The 20,226-nt window shown below is 40.6% G+C and overlaps 1 protein-coding gene across 1 annotated transcript in view; it reads right to left on the bottom strand.

Annotated features, from left to right (window-relative positions):
- Positions 1 to 326: 326 nt before the first annotated feature.
- Positions 327 to 20,226, bottom strand: part of LOC134587014 (cytochrome P450 3A9-like) — a 38,360-nt gene continuing 18,460 nt past the window's right edge. Inside the window, exons 9-13 of the mRNA XM_063443057.1 lie at positions 17,851 to 17,926; positions 10,507 to 10,667; positions 9,885 to 10,111; positions 4,152 to 4,314; positions 327 to 1,798 (exon numbers count right to left, since the gene is read on the bottom strand). Of these exons, the coding sequence (XP_063299127.1) occupies positions 1,712 to 1,798; positions 4,152 to 4,314; positions 9,885 to 10,111; positions 10,507 to 10,667; positions 17,851 to 17,926 (714 nt within the window). The 3' untranslated portion in view covers positions 327 to 1,711. The remainder of the gene's footprint in view (positions 1,799 to 4,151; positions 4,315 to 9,884; positions 10,112 to 10,506; positions 10,668 to 17,850; positions 17,927 to 20,226) is intronic.

The following is a 20,226-nucleotide window of genomic DNA, read 5'->3' as shown; positions in this document are numbered from 1 at the left end:
AGCTGCCTGGTATCGAATGAAATGGAGCACAGATCCATCTTCACCATTTTGTTATTGGTAGCCAGGCTTCATGCTGCCGGGACCAAGAATCTCTACTAAACAATGTGTAAACCATTAAACACTTATGCGGGACCAGGCACCCATAGACTCCAGGCACCATAACCTCTTCAATCTATTGAAGTAGTTATGGGTACTACAATGTTCCTTTAAGGAGCTTTGATTTTCTAACTACAAATGAAAGCTGTGCAGCAGTGGCATATTCTGGAAATCTAGAAGGCTGAGATCATCCTCTTCTTTCAATAAAGTAAACATTTCTAAATTCAGTCTTGGGTTCAAATCACTGAAAATATATTTTATTAAGAAAGACTTCAAGGAATTTATTACAGAGAGAACGATGATAATATGGAGTTTCGCAGAAGTTCAATTAATATAGCTGGATGTTCACATTTATAAAGGTCTAATCTTTGAAACCAACTAATATGTGAGAAAGATCATTGTTAAGGACAATTAAAGTTATTTTTGAAAGTAGGCATACCATGTTATCATTAAATGAGCAATTTGGGCACCATAATGACAATCAAAATGAAGTAGTTGTTATGGATCCAGGAGGTCCCAGGCACTGGCTTAACTTAAGCAATTAAACAGTTTATGCATGGTTTAACCCCATGTTCTCGAATGCCCATTCATTTTGTCCCACTGTCCTTCCACTTTATGAAAATATTCATGAAGGAAGATACGGAAGTACAGTACATATCTTTTTCAAACTATTTTATGAATGGGGAGCTATTGGTTAGCGTACAGTGGTCAGTAGACACTAAACCAATCAGTGGTGCCCCTGCCTCAACCTTCAGAAAGCTTAAGGGCAGAGGTGCATGAATGGTTTACCCCTAAAGGTAAATCAGCACCAGCGACTTCCTGGCATCACAACAACTTGCTTTCAATGACATTGCAATGTTGCATGCAGTGTTCCTTTAAGGAAGGTGTCAATATTTACTGAAAAATATGTAAACTAAAACAAATAAAATATTTTATAATATAATCACTACAACTGAAAGTGAGACCTTTTAAAGCTGGTTCAAATAATCACCATGTACTAAAATTCCTGATTTACTTAGATGAGGCAGAGAAGACTTAAAGTCCCACATGCTCAAGGCAGGATACAAGTTGGATCACATAGGGATGGTTAATGGAATCAAGCAGATTCATGGATCCACGGCTATTCTCTAACTCCTGGGACCAATGTAGCCGCATAAGATCACCTAATGGATGATTTAAAAAATCATGCTCATAGATTAGGTTTAAAGTTTGGATGTTGACCATATAAATACATGTCAGGCATAATATAGGGGTTAACAACTAAAATTGGTTGTTACAACTGTGGATTTATTATGACAGGAAGATTGTATGTATCACGGATAGGAAAATTATATAGATTAAAGGATAATAGAATGCAATTTTGCATTAATCTTGCCTCCTAAGTCTTCTAAATATAAAGAAAATGTTTTTTTTCTATGAAAGGGTTAATAAAAGTAAAAGCCTAGCTTAAGCTGTTGTACAATTCAAAATATTAGTACTGATTCCACAGGATGAAAAAAGTGTACATGTTGTTAGAAAATAGCTTTCATTTACACAGAGTTTCTAATGTTAAACAGCCAGTCCAGTTCTTAGACCAGGCCTTAATTCCATCATGCAGTCTGCATCGATTCTCTGCTTACTCCTCTGATGTCCGTGAGATGACCTGCAGCACAATTGGTTTCTTTGGCTGCAAGAAGCCTTGCGTGCTAAACTCCATTGGGATCTGTAAAAAAATAAAAATAAATGTATACTGGCCCTGGGATATGAATTACTTGGTTTGCATAAGTTTGATGGGAATGACATGCTATTTGTGTCTGCCATCATTTATACTAACCCCACCCACCCACTCAATCAACCAATCAATCAGATTGACTTCTCTGTTTCACACAGGATGGTCTTGACAAAAACAAAGAATATTCTCTAGATGTCTTATATCCACACTCTGTGTTCTATCAAAGGGGTATGATGTAATCAAGGCTTTGTTAAAAGGTGTGATCCTAACTTCTTTGATCACCGTTTACATTAAATCAGTCACAAAATTAAAACCACCTGCCCAATATCGTGCCCACCCCGCTGGTGGTGCCAAAACAGCTCTGATGCAAAGAATGGGATCTACAAGACCTCTAAACATGTCATTTAGTATCTAGCACCAAGGCATTAGCTGCAGATTCTCTATGTCCTGCAAGTTGCAAGGTAGGGCCTTTATTGTTCAGATTTGTTGTTCCAGCACATCGGATTGAGATCTGGTGAATTTGGAGGCCAAGGCAACACCTTGAACTCTTTGTTATGTTCCTAAAACCACCCCTAAACAATTTCTGTAGAGCCACTGCCACCAGGTAACACCATTACCATGAAAGGGTGTACGTTGCTAACAACAATCTCTAGGTAGGTGGTATGTGTCAAACATAACATCCACATATATGCCAGGACCATGTTGAGCTCTGCAGTGTGTAGCAAAAATGAGAGGAAGCAGCAAATTCTTACATGCCTATGCGTTTTGTTTAAAAAAAAACATTTTCAAGACATTTAAGCTTAGTTCTCAAGGCAAGTTAAATAGCCTGCAACACCTGGTAGAACACACCTCCTCCTAACTGTTTCACAATAAATGGGTAAGTTGCCTAAACATTAGAAAAAAGTTGTTCAAAATGACCTAATTCAATCATGTAGCAATATATAAAAAAATATATATACAAAAATATTGATATCAAATTCAGCCACTAGATACATATTGTCAAAAATTCGAAAGAGTTGCTTTTAAAGGCTGTCATCACAATAATTTCAACGGAAATGTCAGTGATGTCTCTACAGCTCTGCTTCTACACTCGACTCCAGGAGGTATGGAGGAGAAACATCAATTGACAATGATATGTCTGTAGGTGATGGACAAATGAAGAGCAATGCCTCCACATTTTTTCACAAATCTATGAATTGGAAGAGAAAACAGAAGAAAATAGAGTGGGAGGAGCATGACACTGAAGTAGCTTCAAGAACAAAACAGAGAACAGTCACTAGGACGTTTGAACCAAGAAGGACTTAAGTGTAGTGCATATCTTGGGAGTGACTTGCTTTTTTCAGATGTTGGAGTCGTAAGTACCCACAAAATAAACTCTTATATACTGTTTTCACTTCCAGATTAATTTATCCATTTTGAAGGAGTGTGTTACATATTCTGTTTCATTCATAGCATAACAGTGCTCCACCGGACTACATTCTTCCCATAGTGCATTATGCGGCCATCTCTTCACCAGGTAAACAACACACATGCACTCAGTTATCCACTTGATCTAAAAAAAAAATATGATCCATCAGACCAGGCAACCTTCTTTCATTGCTCCATGGACCAGTTTTGATGAGCAAGCCCCCACTGACGGCGTTCAGGGGTTATCATGGGCACCATAACCGGTTTGTTTATATGCAGCACCATATGCAGCAAATTGCAATGCACTGTGTGTTCTAACACCTTTCTATCATGGCCAGTATTAAGTTTTTCCACATTTTAAGCTACAGTAGTTATTTTGTGTGATTGGACCAAATGGACTTGCCTTCACTCCCCACATGCATCAGTGAGACTTGGACACTCATGACCAAGACGCCAGTTCACCGGTTGTCCTTCCATGCAGTACTATTGGTTGGTACTAACCGGCAACACCCCACAAGACTTGCCATTTGGGAGTTGCCCTGACCCAGTCGTCTAGCCATCAGTATTTGGGCCTTGTCAAAGTCACTCAGATCTTTTCACTTCCCTATGTTTCCTGCTTCCAACACATGAAATTCAAGTACTGACTATTCTTTTGCTGCCTAATATATACTAGTTCTTGACGGGTGCCATTTTAATGATATAATCAGTTATTTACTTCACCTGTCAGTGGTTTTAATTTTGTGGCTGATCAGTGTAAATCTCAATTATTTTTATTAATTTCTACTTTCACCAGGAAAAAAAATAATATTTTTTTTTGTACAAAACATTGTGTCATGTGTGCAAAGAACAAGCTAAAAAAAATTTACAAAACCCACGATAATGTGATTTAATTAATGCTATTGTTTTGTACTCTCCCTCTATTACGATATATTCTCACCAGTGTGTCTTTGCAAGGCCGGAAGTTGAAGTTCTGCAGTAGGACAGTGATTGCCAGTTTCATACTGAGCAAAGCAAATCTCATACCAATACAGTTTCTGGGTCCATCTCCAAATGGCAGGAATGTATACGGTTCTTGGCTTGCTCTATTTTCTTTACTGAATCTAGTGGTAAAGGGACAGTTTATAGCACAGAATGATTAAATCTTTGTATAACGGGTAGGAAACAAATGTCCATCATTTAATTGTTACAAAGATATTGGTCTTCTGGTAATGAGGTGGATAGATAGATAGACAGATAGATAATTTGTGTTTGTCATTTTGTATTTTGTTATAGTTTGCATCACTTTTAAACACATAAAGTAAAATTAGACTCCAACATATCATGTACTAGTAAAGAATGTCCACTTTATTTTGCATTTGCAGCCCAATATTGCCAGGCAATAATTCAATAAGTGTGACATGCTTTTTTGACAGAGGATCTTTAAAAAACAAGAAAGAGGGAGGGAGGGCGGAGGAGAAGATGAAAACATCAACTTCTCTCATCCACTCTTTCATTTTGGCCAGTGTCTGTGACTAAGTGGCTACTAAAAAAAGACTGGGCATACCCCATTTGCAATACCTTGGGTTGTCTACTATTGCAAATGGTATGCCATCATGGAGGTAATTCTCATTCCTGGGCTACCATACGTTCTCAAAGGCAACGTAACCAATCTGGCGAATTTCAATGTGAAAAAAATGAAATGCAAGCCTTATATTTGACTCTGAAACGTTTGAAAACACCATAAAACCTGTACATGAGAGGTACTGTTATACTCGGGAGGCTTCGCTGAACACAAATATTAGTGTTTCACAACAATAAAACGTATCACAACAATTATATAGTTCGTGTAAGTGCCATTTGTGTGTGAAAAATGCAAAAAAAATTCACTTTCACTGTCGTTGTAATACATTTTACTGTTTTGAAACACTAATATTTGTATTCAGCAAAGTCTTCCGAGTAAAACAGTAACCCCATGTACAGGTTTTATATAAAAATACAAAATACCCCTGCACTCCAACTAAAAAAAGAAAAATAGTACCTGGTGCTCTGGTGGCTTAATCATAAACAAAGTGAAAATACCAGCACTCAAGGTTACTTCTCCATTTATTGCGGAAGAAAAATTTGATGTTTCAGCTCCACTGGGGAGCTTTTATCAGGACACTGGGGAGCTTCTGGAAAACCTTGGGTGCCGGTATTTTAACTTTGTTTATATTTATATATATATATATATATGATCTAAGTATATATAATTGTATTTTACACTGTTTTAAACAGTTTTTTTTTTCAGGCAGCAGGGGGAGTACCTGTCATTACAGGCACCCCCCCTGCTGGCATTGCTGTGGATGGCTATGCCGTCCATTTTATCGTGAGGTCCTTGCAAGGACCTCGCGATCACATGGCCCAGGAGGGCCGGAACGGCAGCAGGGGTATTCCCTGGGATCGCCAGCGACTGGGTAAGTACATAGGATGGCAGGGACGTGCAATGCCGCCCCCCGGGTCCTTAAGGGGTTAATTCTAGCTTTTTCCCCCATGTTGTGGTTTTATATATATATATATATGTAATAGTATTAAATTTACCTATATATTGGTTCCTGAACTTCAATTTTGGAGATCTACAACGTTGGGACCTTCTATACAACTCCAGTCTGAGTGGGGATACCACATCTACTGAATTTGTGAGTGTCCTTTGTATTACCTGTACGGATACGAATTTTTATAGGGTCAGCGCTATGTCGCTTTTATGTTTTTATTAAGAGATTTGCTACTACCGTGAAATACCCTTACCATTTGTGCGCTTATCAGAGTACATAATATGTCTAGGATTTCAGTTTATTTTGAAAGTTACAGGTCACAAAATACAAGGAGTAAAATAAAATTTTAATGTGGCGCTATTTTAGAATTTGGTATGTTTGTCTTGTAACCTTAATAGCCATCACAGAAAGCAAAATTTACACACAAAAGTATATATTTATATAAAGCACACATCACAGGCTATTTACCTAAGGGTATTCTGACACTTTTTACGTAGACATTTTGCCACCAATCTCTGCTAAATAGTGTAGTAAAATTGTTTTTTTAATGTGTATTTCATAAAGCTGATGTATCTTACTGCTGTAGAAAACCCCATATTGTGTTCAGCCATATCTACTGAGTAAAATGATACCCCCAATCTATGCCTTTGCCACTATCCTGTGAAGTTACAGTACAATAAAAAAGACCTGATCATTCCAGTTTTCACAGTGATAATTTTGATAGATGAATTTGATGGGTGCAAGTCTCATTTTGGGGCATTGTAGCAGTTTGACTGTTTAATTTATCCCTCAAGGACCTACCATTTGTGAAAGTAGACACTACAGTGTATCTCATATGGTGTATATAGTGCCTTAACGTGATGGCATTTTTCACCAGTTTATGTCAAACTATGTGGTAAAATATTTTATTTTGTATTTTTTACATGCATATTACATTATTTTGGGTCATTTTTCAAGTCTGGTATGTGCCACTGTGATCAAACCCCCATAATTATGCTCGGCAAACGCTTCTGAATAAAACAATACCCCAATGTATGTCTTTGCCACTATCCTGTGAAGCTACAGTGCCTTAAAAGAGCCTTGACCATTACAGTTTTTACAATTAGAATTTTGATAAATGGATTTGATGTGTCTATATCACAGTTTAGGGCATTGTAGTAGTTTGACAGTTAAAATTACCCCATAAATGCATTTGTGAATGTAGACACCACGGGCTATGTCATATGGTATATTTTGAGCTTTATTATACAGTTATGTTAGCACCAAATTCTTTCAAATTTTATCATATTGTTTTATTTTTGCATTTTTATACACACATGTATTTAAGTGGTTAATTTTGGAAACTTAATATATGTTACTGTAAATTAAATCACTAAACTATTCTCAGCTATATTTCCTGAGTACAAAATGACCCCCTTTGTATACCTTAGCCAGGTTTTTGTGAAAATACAGGGCTAAAATCATACCCGGCCCAGTCCAGTTTTTTCTTGTTTGTTTTTTAAATGGCAAATTGACGATGGGTCTTTGTTTCATTTTGGGGCATTTTAGTTGCTCATATATTTAAATTACGCCACCAATGCATACCATTCACAAAAGTGGACACCATGGGGACTCTCACATAAAATATTATAAGCTTTATTGAAGTGACATTTTGTTTCAAAGTTTGTGGAATTCATTTTTATTTTAAAATTTTTACATACACATATTTTTAAAATCTTGTTTGTCCCACTGTCATCAAATTATCTTAGCTGTGCTCAGCAACATCTTCTGAGTACAAATATACCCCATATGTATATCTTTGGAAAGTAGCGATCTTAATCTTAATCCCAATCTAAATCCCTAAACCAAGCCCTAATTCTAAACCAAATCCTAATCCCAATCTAACCATCAAGCTAATCATAAACCCTTACCACAATCCTAACCCATAACGTAATCCCATGTGTAACCCTAATTATAATGTGATCTGTGCGGTGCAACTGAAAAAGTCCAGCACTGATAAGAATGGCATTAGGGCATCAGGGTCTCCCAAACACGAGATCACTTGAGAGAATGACTGTAGCTGAGTTTGATCGTTCAGCTGCAGTGTTCTTTGTGGATTTAAAGGGCTACATGCAGTGCTGACTTTCAGCACTGCATGCAGCTCATCAAAAAGTCTGGGGCCACTAAAAATAGCCCCAACTGACAGAGGGAAGCCCCAGGTATCTATTAATACCTAGGTTTCCTGGTGTGAGCAGAGATTTAACCCTGCTCACACTACATTGCTGTCTATGGGGACTTAAATCCCCATTTAAATAGCTGCATGCCGAGCTCACTTTGAGCTCTGCATGCAGCTCAGCTGTCTGTCTGGGGCCACTAAAAATGGCCCCAGCTGACAGGGGACCCCCAGGTTTCTAATAATACCTGGGTTTCCTAGTGTGAGCAGGGATTTAAACCAGGTGAGAGAGGGGAGCCCCGGGAATCAAATGATACCTGGGGCTTAGAGTTACCAGCAAGGTAATAGACCCTGCTAGCAAAATACTGCATGACGGAAATTTTCGTCATGCGTCCTTAAGGGGTTAATGAGTTGTTACAAAAAAACAAACAAAAACATACTGGTGACAAAAAGGATTTTTAAAATTATTGCTGAAGATAAAAGATTGCATGCAATAGAGCCTAGCTGTATATTATTTTGTAATTAGTGTACAGTGCCTTGCAAAAGTATTCACCCCCTTGGCATTTTTTGTGTTTTGATGCCTCACAACCTGGAATTAACATGGATTGTTTGAGGATTTGCATCATTTCATTTACAGAACATGCCCACAACTTTGAAGATCTTTTTTTTTTTTATTGTGAAGCAAACAACAAATAGGACAAAATAACAGCAAAAGTCAATGTGCATAATTATTCACCCCCCCCCCCCTAAGTAAATACTTTGTAGAGCCACCTTTTGTGGCAATCACAGCTCCAAGTCGCTTTGGATACATTTCTATGAGCTTTCCAATGGGATTTTTGCACATTCCTCCTTGCAAAACTGCTCCAGCTCCTTCAAGTTGGATGGCTTCCCACATGCCTTTTCGCAATCTCAAAACTTGCAATTTAGTTTTTTGCTGAAAGTAATGGCTTTCTTCTGGTCACTCTGCCATAAAGCCCAACTCTGTGGAGCGTACGGCTTATTGTCGTCCTATGTACAGATACTCCAGTCTCTGCTGTGGAACTCTGTAGCTCCAGGGTTACCTTAGGTCTCTGTGCTGCATCTCTGATTAATGCCCTCCTTGCCCGGTCCGTGAGTTCTGGTGGGCGGCAGTCTCTTGGCAGGTTTGCTGTTGTGCCATGTTCTTTCCATTTGGTTATGATAGATTTGATGGTGCTGGGGATCATCAAAGCTTTGGATATTTTTTTAAAACCTAACCCTGACTTGTACTTCTCAAAAACATTGTCCCTTACTTGTTTGGAGAGTTCCTTGGTCTTCATGGCAGTGCTTGGTTAGTGGTGCCTCTTGCTTAGGTGTTGCAGCCTCTGGGGCCTTTTAAAAAAGGTGTGTATATGTAATGACAGATCATGTGACACTTAGATTGCACACAGGTGGACATCATTTCACAAATTATGTGACTTCTGAAGGTAATTGGTTGCACCAGAGCTTTTTATGGGCTTCATAACAAAGGGGGTGAATACATAGCATATGCCTATTTTCTGTTTTCTATTTTTAAAAAATAGTTGTATGTATATATTTTTCTCATTTCACTTCACCAACTTAGACTATTGTGTTCTGATCCATCACATAAAATTTAGATGAATAAAACATTGAACAGGCTGTAATGTAACAAAATAGGTAAACAGTCAAGGAGGTGAATACTTTTGCAAGGCTTTGTATATATAAATTGAAAAAAACAACAACAAAAACGAGTGTAATGCACACACTAATAAAGGGGGGAATACTTCCTGCAGGGTGTTTCAGAAAGGGAGGGCAAATCCCTGAAGACATCGAATGGAAGAAAAAAAAATTCCAGGCACACCTGAGGTTTCTTCTAAAAAGCCAAAAAGTCTTTTTTATTTGAAACAAAGAAGTGGAGACAATGTTTCAACTTCTCTTAGAGCCTTTATCAAGTCCCCTTTTATGTGAAATAAGTAATGACCCAGAACTGACTATCATTGTTCAATGCAAATGCCATTCAGCAAGTTACCTTTCAGGACGGAACTCTTCAGGTTCTGGCCAGATTTCTGGATTCATGTGCATCACATAAGCTGGGATCATTGTAACTGTCCCCTTGGGTATAGTAACACCATGTATGTCAAAATTTTGTTTAGCAACTCTTTCTATCCTTCCACCTGGTGGGTACATCCGGAGGGTCTCCTCAATAACCATATCTAGGTACTCCATCTGCATCAGGGTATCATAGGTAGGAGTGGCCTGCAGCAAACATTGAAAATAAAACGGGTTATGTCATTAACTTAAGTAAACATAACCTTAAAATATCACATGAAAGTTACACTAATGTCTACAAATATATATATATATATATATATATATAAAACATATATAATAAATATGTAGTATATAAACTGTCGAGTCAGAGCATTAGGGTCAAATCACGAAAAGTCACTGAAAACAGTAGATGCCACATTCATCATAATTCTTTGCAGTTTAAGCATAAACACTTGCATTGGGAGATTAATCTAATTGGTGGAATAATATGAATGAATCTTGAGCTTTTATCTGCTTTACAAAAGGGGGTTAACAAAAGGATCACTAGCTAATTTCCCAAATATAAAGTTTTACTACCAAATGATAAAACACATTCTCACTTTGTCTGGTAGGTATGAATCAATTTCTTTTTGCAACTTAAACTGGACATCAGGGTGGATTGCTAGACTGTAAAATAGGTAGGACAGTGACAGACTTGTGGTCTCATATCCAGCAAATATGAAAATTAGAGATTGCGCCATTATTTCTTCATCTGTCAGAGCTGTGGAGAGAAACACATGAATGACATATTCCAGGAGTCAAAGCACAAAACCATAGTTAACTCCAAGACTGATTAGTCTCCAACCCAGTCTGCATCTGTATTTCCTACTAGTCTTGAAACTGACAGCTGATAACGTTTGTTTAAAATGAGCAGATTTCTTGAGATCTCATTAGCCTATTGAGAGTCTCTTAGACTGGGAGAGTGTACTTTTCTGCACAATATTCCCATGGTAGACACAAGGCCATGTCAGCCAGTTGTAGCTAGGTACAAAAGCCAACCTACTAATGTTCTATATATATATTTGTTAGGTAAAGATTCACTTTCATCAGACTTCATGGGGAAGTTTGTACACAGCTTAAGATCCATAAGCGCTATTAAGTCCAGAAATGTGTGCCTTTGATTGAGAAGATAATGACCGTTGCCAAGACTTTCTACTTGCATTCCGAGATAAAAGACTGTTTCTTTTGACTGCTACTTCTTTGTTCAATTTTCCATTTCTTTGTCTGGTAAATAGACATAGGTCTGCTTTACTCTGAATGAAGTTTTGTTCTATGAGCATTTTACAGTTTTTCATTCCATGCACTTGCAACTTGTTTGAGTCCACATATTCCTTACTGTAGTTCTATACTAGTAGACCTTTGTTTTAAAGGAACACTATAAGGTCAGTAACACAAACATGTATTCCTGACCTTATTCTCTGAAAAGACGGTATTTTCAACCAAATCACTAAACTGCTTGTGACCAAAGCTCCAATGCCATGGCCTTTTCGAGAGGCTTGAAGGCCAGCCTCTTGCCCACATTCTATGGGCCTGGTTCCAAAAAAACCCTGCAAGGGACTTGTGATGATAGCAAGCGATTTACAAGCAATGCATTCTTAGTGAAATAACTCTGCAACGCCCTCTGTTAACAGAATAGAAATTTGAACATTTACATAATGCTGATATGCAAATTAGTGCAACAAATAAATGTATATATTGTTGCTTTTTATTGTGTTTGAAAAAGGAACTTGTATTATATATTTTATGTATTAATTATAATGGCTTGTTTTGCAATGTTCAAGATATTTTTTTTAAATGCTTTTCACCACGTTTAACCCCTTAAGGACCAAACTTCTGGAATAAAATGGAATCATGACGTGTCAGACATGTCATGTGTCCTTAAGGGGTTAAGGACAAGGCACAAAGGCTAGTACCAGGGCCGGCGCCACCGTTAGGCGAACTAGGCATTTGCCTAGGGTGCCGGCCTGCTGGGGGCGCCCACTGGAATGTTTCCTGGTCGGCTGCCTGCCCCTGTCTGGGGCCGCAGCGCTGGGCCAGCGACTCTTGAGCCGCCCCCAACGCCAGGCCGATCCACAAGGCCTCCGAAGGTGGAGGCGCCCCCGAAGCTGTATTAGGTAAGGCAGACCTTGATGGCAGGTGCCTGCTCTGCCAAAAAATGCAGGTAACCTGTCCTGAGGAGTGGGGGACGGATAAGTCAGGCGGCGAGGGAGGCTGTTCTTGCAGCCTCTCACTCCTCCCTCGCGCGCAGTCTGTGATGCCAGGGACAGAATATGACGTCATTCCGGCTCCAGCATACTAAACAGTGGGCGTAGGAGTGAGAAGCTGCTCCACACTGGACCCCAGGGAGGTGAGTGTTTGACTGTCAGTGAGTGTCTGCCAGTGAGTGAGTGTATGTATGTCAGTGAGTGCCTGCCTGTGTGTGCGTGTGTCAGTGAGTGTGTGTGTTTGACTGTCAGTGTGTGTCTGTCAGTGAGTGTCTGCCTGTGTGTGTGTGTCAGTGAGTGAGTGTATGTATGTCAGTGAGTGTCTGCCTGTGTGTGTGTGTGTGTGTGTCTGTCAGTGAGTGCCTGCCTGTGTGTGTGTGTCAGTGAGTGAGTGTATGTATGTCAGTGAGTGTCTGCCTGTGTGTGTGTTTGTGTGTGTCTGTCTGTTAGTGAGTGTATGTATGTCAGTGAGTGTCTGCCTGTGTGTGTGTGTTTGTCAGCGAGTGCATGTATGTCAGTGAGTGTCTGTGTGTGTGTGTGTGTCTGTCAGTGAGTGAGTGTATGTATGTCAGTGATTGTGTTTGTGTGTCTATCAGTGAGAGAGTGTATGTATGTCAGTGAGTGTCTGCGTGTGTGTGTCTGTCAGTGAGTGTATGTCTGTCAGTAAGTGTCTGTGTGTGTCTGTCAGTGAGTGTCTCTATGTGTGTGTCTATCAGTGAGAGAGTGTATGTATGTCAGTGAGTGTGTTTGTCTGTCAGTGAGTGTGTGTGTGTCAGTGAGTGTATGTCTGCCTGTGAGTATCTGTGTCTGTCAGTGAGTGAATGTATGTCAGTGAGTGTCTGTGTGTATGTGTGTGTCTGTCAGTGAGTGAGTGTATGTATGTCAGTGAGTGTCTGTGTGTGAGTCTGTCAGTGAGTGAGTGTAAGTCTGTCAGTAAGTGTGTGTCTGTCAGTGAGTTTCTGTGTGTGTCAGTGAGTTTCTGTGTGTGTCAGTGAGTGTGTGTGTCTGCCAGTGTGTGTCTGTAAGTGAGTGAGTGACATGAGGGGGCAGCAAATGGATCTTTGCCTAGGGCGGCAGAAATCCTTGCACCGGCTCTGGCTAGTACATGGCCAGAAATAAAGAATTGTGTGTTAGTTCCGTTGGGAACTGTGTGTTTTGTCTGGTGTGTTCAGAGATCCCAATAACAGAGTTTTCAGGCTTTTTGGCTGGCTGCACTGGTCCCTGATCCCCGGGACAAGTTAAGAAAAAGCTAGGCCTACGAGCCACAAGTGTCTTTGTAAAGGCAGTAGTTGGAGGCAATGTAGGGAGAGGTTTCAATACCTGCTTGGGAGAGGAACAGAAGAGACAAAGGCAGAGGGGATTATACCTCCCTGGAAGGAGAGAGCCACAGCCTGGTCTGGTGGAAATGATCCTTAGAGACACCAGTCAAGCTTTGGCGACTGGGTCTGAAGTGCTCCAGAGTCTCTGGTAGCAGAAAGGAAGCTGACCTGGTGGATGTACTCATAGTACGGGAGTTCCGTCACACTGATTTATTCCCCTTTCTGTGAACTTTGTTAAATAAAGACATCTGTTGCTAAGCCCTAAGACTATGAGCCCTGTATGCGGACTGGGACCCTTCTCCCCGGTTTTTGTAATTATAATTTTTTAAAGATTCATTTTCAAGTGTCCCAGTTCTTTTAAATAGTTCTTTTGCAACACATTTTAAGAAACCGTTTCCTCGTCCTTGTATAAACAGTTTGTTACCATTAGAAATGCTCTTCTTTTCTGTAAAATTATGGTTTAATTTTATGAAGACATTCGATTCTCTGCATATGAACGATGTTGCATGCGAATATGTGTCTATGTAAATGTGACTTTCAGCCAAATTTACCAATACTAAGTAAAGATTACTTAGTATTAGTAAATTATGCCCCTACTCGCTATACCGCGAGTAGGGGCATGTCTATTAAACAGTGAGCAACCTGTGGCTGCTCACTGTAAGAAAAAACAAACACGTCCCCCCTCTCAAGCCCCCACCCGTGCCACGCAAGGTCGGGCTTCTAACCTGAATGGGGGACCTATTGCGCCTCCCCCGGCCCCCGCCCCTGAGCGGCGGGTGGGGGCCCTAAAGTAAAATAAGGGGGGGACCTATTGTTCTCCCCCTGGCCCCCACCCATGAGCGGTGGGTGGGGGCCCTAAATTATAATATGGGGGGGGACCTATTGTCCTCCCCCCAGCCCCCACCCATGAGCAGTGGGTGGGGGCCCTAAATTAGAATGAGGGGGGACCTAATGTCCTCCCCCTGGCCCCCACCACTGAGCGGTGGGTTGGGGCCCTAAATACTAATTAGGGGGGGACCTAATGTCCTTCCCCCCTGCCCCCCACCCCTGAGCGGTGGGTGGGGGCCCTAAAAACTAATTAGGGGGGACCTAATGTCCTCCCCCCTGGCCCCCACCCCTGAGCGGTGGGTGGGGGCCCTAAATTAGAATAAGGGGGGGACCTAAAGTCCTCCCCCCAGGCCGCCACCGCTCCTAAATACTATGTGTAATTTGACTCATAACACTCTGATTGGTGGATTAAGTAACCAATCAGAGTGTTATGAGTCAAATTACACAGCGTGGGAAAATTCCAAAGAACTTTCTCACGCTGTGTAAAATGACACAGAGCACTCTGATTGGTGGATTTCAAGCCAACCAATCAGAGTGCTGTGACAGGTAAATGTAGAGACTTACCTGTCAGTCTCTTCATTTACCTGTCAGAGCACTCTGATTGGATGGCTTAAACCCACCAATCAGAGTGCTCTGAGCCTAATTGCAGGGCAGGGCAAGGCTTGATAAGCCTTCCCCCGCCCTGCAGAGCTCAGTCTGCGCGGAGCCCTCGCCGGGTGAAGATGGATATTTTGTTGTTGCGCTCGTTTTTTTTCGTTTTTTTCTTAAAGTGCGTCGGTTATTATGGCTTTTTATTTGGCCTTTTTTTGGGCTAAAAAAAGATGATTTTAGAAGAAAGAAAACATCAAATGGTAAGTTTTATTTTATTTTTTAATAGGTTTACCTAATGGTCCCTCCTCACTATTTTTAGGGTGAGGGGGGTAGGGAGGGGTTAATTTTTGGGGGGAGGGGCGTGACTATGGGTTTGGGGACCCCTAGTCACCTGGGGACGGGGGTTTAATTTTTTATTTAGGGCCCCCATCCGCCGCTCAGGAGTGGGGGCCGGGGGGGGAGGACAATAGGTCCCCCCCATTGGTATTTAGGGCCCCCACCCACCACTCAGGGGTGGGGGCCAGGGGAGAGGACATTAGGTGTCCCCCCTCATTCTAATTTAGGGCCCCCACCCACCGCACAGGGGTGGGGGCCAGGGGGGAGGACATTAGGTCCCCCCCTCATTCTAATTTAGGGCCCCCACCCACTGCTCAGGAGTGGGGGCCAGGTGGGAGGACATTAGGTCCTTCCTCTAATTAACATTTAGGGCCCCCACCCACCGCTCAGTGGTGGGGGCCAGGGGGAGGACACTAGGTGCCCCCCTCATTCTAATGTAGGGCCCCACCCACCGCTCAGGGGTGGGGGCCAGGGGGGAGGACATTAGGTCCCCCCTAATTAGTTTTTAGGGCCCCCACCCACTGCTCAGGGGTGGGGACCAGGGGGAGGACATTAGGTCCCCCCCCCTTATTCTAATTTAGGGCCTGCACCCGCCGCTCAGGGGTGGGGGTTGGGGGGGCAATAGACTTTTAGTTTAAAAGCCGGGAGGGGGGCCTTTTTAAAAAAAACAAAAAAAATGTTAACAGTGAGCAGCCACTGGTTGCTCACTATTTACTAGAGATGCCCCTACTCGCGGTATAGCGAGTAGGGGCATAATTTACTAATACTAAGTAATCTTTACTTAGTATTAGTACATTTGGCTGAAAGAACAATTTAGGTCTTTCAGCCTTTTGGTAGATAACTCCCTAATACCGTGGGAATTAGGGAGTTATCTACCAAGCGGCTGCAAGAGAAGTTCCGAAATTCCGAAGTCCCGAAGTGGCGAAGTTGCCGAAGTGTCGAATTGCCGAAGTGACGAATTGTCGAAGTTGCCGAAGTGTCGAAGTGACGAATTGCCAAAGTCCCGAATTTCGGAATGTAGAACCGAACCGACAAATTTTCCCATGCACATGCCTAATTTAGACTGCTACTTCCATGTAATTCTTCTCAGCCTTCCCACAACTGTTAATCACATAAGTGGAGATCTCAACTCTTGCTCTTCTGTCTTTTTTCTTCCTGTGAATTTTTTCTGCGTCAGCTGCTGGTGGAGACTCTTCCACTGTGTCCCAGAAATCCTTTCCCACCAGCTTATTCTGCATTCTGACTTTGCAAACCTGGTTGACTTGTATCATTTGTAGTTGTGAGAACAGCGACAGCAACTCCCAAATCATTCATATCTGCAGTGCATGTGACCATCCTTGTAGATCCGACTCTGGGCCCATATCCCAAATGTAGAAATTTAGCAGAGTTTTACTAGCACAGCAGTAGCATGTAGAAGTCAAGGCAAGGAAAACAAATTGAGATCTCAAAGACAAAATTACTTCATAAGTACAAAGGGGATAAAGTGAGGAAAGACATGAAGGTACTTCCAGCACCACAGAGTATAGTACATAGTACTTCCCCACCCCCTCTTAACTCACAGTGCCCAATTGGTTGTATGGATTCACAGTGGATGAATGAAAAGGTGAAAAATAAAAAATAAAAAAATATTGGGTGTGGGAGGCTGTAATGCAAGCATGTCAAACTCAAAGTCTAGCACGGGCCAAATAAACAAGGTTTAAGTTTATGTGGGCCACAAAAGAAAAAACTAAATTAAAATTTTCATAAAAACTTAGATTTTGAAAAGTACAGTATAAAAAAAACAAAAAAACAGCAGACACACTCACTGACACACTGACAGACACTCACACACTCACTGACAGACACACCCAGACTGACAGACACACACATTTACACATTTTTCCACACACTCACATCATTCCCTGGGGTCCAGTGGGGGTGTTCTATCTAGAAATCTCCTTCCTGCTGCTCACTGCTCCCTCACGTGCGCAGTTTAGTGATGCTCGGTGCCGGAATATATTCCGACACCCAGCATCACTACAGACGGCGCGCGTGAGGGAGCAGTGAGGAGCACGAAGACTGAGCTGCCAGCATCCTGCTTCCTCTCCGGCCGGTACATTTTCAATGTGGAGAAAGCAGGTGCCTACTCTGCTTCAACACTAAGCATGTACTCGCGGCTCGCCAGGCCGCAAAGATGGCCGAATGCGGCCCGCGGGTTTGACATGCTTTCTGTAATGCATTTATTTAGTTTTGACACTTTTATGAAGGTGCTAAGATGCTTCCTCCCAGTTATTAGACAGCCAAGAGGTTTCCCTTTATGATAGTTTTGTGCTCCAGCACAAATTTGAAGACTCTTGCCTGGGAGATCAGGACCGATAATCTCTAGGCGGGTAGAGCAGAGAGAAACCATCTCATCACTGGATTGGAGGTAAGGTAACCCTTGTTTTAAAGAAAAGGGGGCAAAAGGGGACCAGGAGTTTCATCAACACTCCCGTGTTATAAATAAATTTAATTCAAATGCTGCTCCTTTAAGCAATTTAGATTTTATTTTATCAGACCACAGATGAGGTATTTTAATCCGAATACTTTTATTTAGCATACATTTCAACTTTGTACTTACATGTAAAAATCACATAATCCTACATACCTTTTTGTTCGCCACTTAAACTATTAACATCTGTTGTTCTAGAATCCAACATAAGCTGCAGGAAATCCACACGGCCCTGGAAGATACAGAGAAAACCATGGAAATACATTAAAACCTTGGACAATGTCTATGATACCTCCAATTTGTTGCTAACCTAGTTACTACTTGCATTGATGTTTTAAATAAAAACAAATGTACTATTCAAAATACTGCATCAGATTGCATGTTTAATGGTGAAGCAACATACATCATTTTATTTGCAAAATGTGCCCTTGTCCTGAGTGAAATTGTATATGTAAATACTGTTTTTTGCAGAAAGCATGCACTGTGTTCTAACATCTGTTAAATGATTAAACACAACATACCAGTTACAGAATTGTTATTTATCAAGTTTTTTTTTAACTAAAATACTAGGGATATATTCCCAACATCTATTACTTTTTTCTCTTTCCCCTTATATGATCTGAATGTACTCTGAAATGAGTAACCTAATGTACGGATTTTGTAATCTTCATGGTTGACAATGTCTGTGATGTCACATATGTAGCTAAAGTCTAAAAAAACTAAATAAAAGTAGCTGCAACACTGTAATATTCTAGAAATTAATGCACTGTTTTCTTAGTTAGGTATACCCTGTTGTGTGAAGAGTGTACCTCATGATCCATGTGATAACAAGTGTTGTAATGTGCAGTGTTTTGCACCATTTTTTTTTATAAAATACCATCACATTTCACAGCACTTTTCCACATATTATTATATTAAAACCTACAACTAAAATAAGACTTTGTTTTATAGTTGGTAAATATACAGAAAACAGTTGTTGTCTAAGCAAATTATTGGTATTTATTATTTATATTGGGATTCATATAGCACAAACTTATTCTGCAGCTCTTTACAATATTATGAAAGGGGGGAATTTATTAAAAGGGACAATTACAAAAGTATACAGGAACAATAGGTAGATGAGGATCCTGCTCAGACGAGCTTACAGTCTAGCCCCAACTTATTCCGCAGAGCTTTACAATATTACAATAATATACTGATAGACAATAAGCCGAAACGTTCTGACTTTATAACTAATTACCCCTTGTACTCTCTAAATGGCAGTGTGGCATATACCCTTTCTGCTGCACTGACTACATCTACCTATTTCTCTGTCCCAGGCTGCATACCTGCAAAATTTAGCTGCCAGCTAGTAAGAAGGGAAGGAGAGAACAAGCACCTCCTGAGGGGAGAGGATGTAGAGTTTGTGATTAGTGAAATATGGAAGTTGAACGCTGTGGGCTTTGCAAGATGAACAGATAGACTGGCATGTCTCTCTTCCATCTCAAAACCCAGTGTCCCTCTAGTACCACCTCCATCAGGTACAAAACACTCGGGATGTATGACTCATATAGTGCTTTCCTTCAGAGATTCTTTAATTGGACCCATCTTCATCAGGCCCATTAGGCTCCTAATCCAGCACAGTTTACACTTTACAGTGTCACACTTGTCGCTAATGGAAAGCCTGAGCTATTACTAGAGATTATATCTAAACACACTGCATCATGAAGAGTGTGGTGTTGTCAATATATAGAAAATACTTCAAAGCATGATGAGTTTACTAAGCTAACATAACTATTGTTTTTTTGGCTGTGGTTTTGCAGTTGATATTGTGGCAACATTACTTCTTAACTAAGGACTCTTTGTTGAGGTCACTGCATATTATCACCGTGTACAGTTTGCAGACAATTGTCAAAGGAAAAAGTGACAGGGCATGTCAAGATGTTAGGGAGCCTGAATAACCGAACTGTCAGTATATTTATACTGGCAGACATTTTGTGTTAAAACAAATTAAAAGTGTATACTGTAAGTCACTATCAGAGGTGACTCCATTTTTTATTACAACGCAAAGACAGAAACAATTTTTTTCTCTCTGTAAGTCTATTCATTCAAGCCTGAGCTAAGGAATGCAACTTATATAAACATTAGAGATAAGGCATGATGTCTACTGCAAAAGGGGGGCGGGGGAGGTTGAATGTAACAACCCAGAGATAGATATAGATATAGATATATATATATACACATACACACAATATCCACTTCTAACTTACTATAAGCATATTAATCATATATAAATACTACTATGTTAATAACATAGAATATTCATGGATATAATATCAATGAAGAAATGCCATTATTTACTAACGTTAGTGGAATATGCATAATAGATATGTATAAATAAAACTAACTACAGTTTCACACAAGAAAACCAGACACCAGATAACACTAAGTAATTAATGTTACTTTCCAAAAACGGAATCTTACAAAGTTCCATTGTAAGGAAAGGTGAAATTAAGGTTAGGACACGTCAGGAATCTAATGTATAGCCAAAAT

Source organism: Pelobates fuscus, chromosome 2 (genome assembly GCF_036172605.1).
Source record: "Pelobates fuscus isolate aPelFus1 chromosome 2, aPelFus1.pri, whole genome shotgun sequence".
In the NCBI taxonomy this organism is placed as follows: domain Eukaryota; kingdom Metazoa; phylum Chordata; class Amphibia; order Anura; family Pelobatidae; genus Pelobates; species Pelobates fuscus.
Note: the sequence above shows the minus strand (reverse complement) of the source record. Positions and strands in the feature narration are given on the sequence as shown.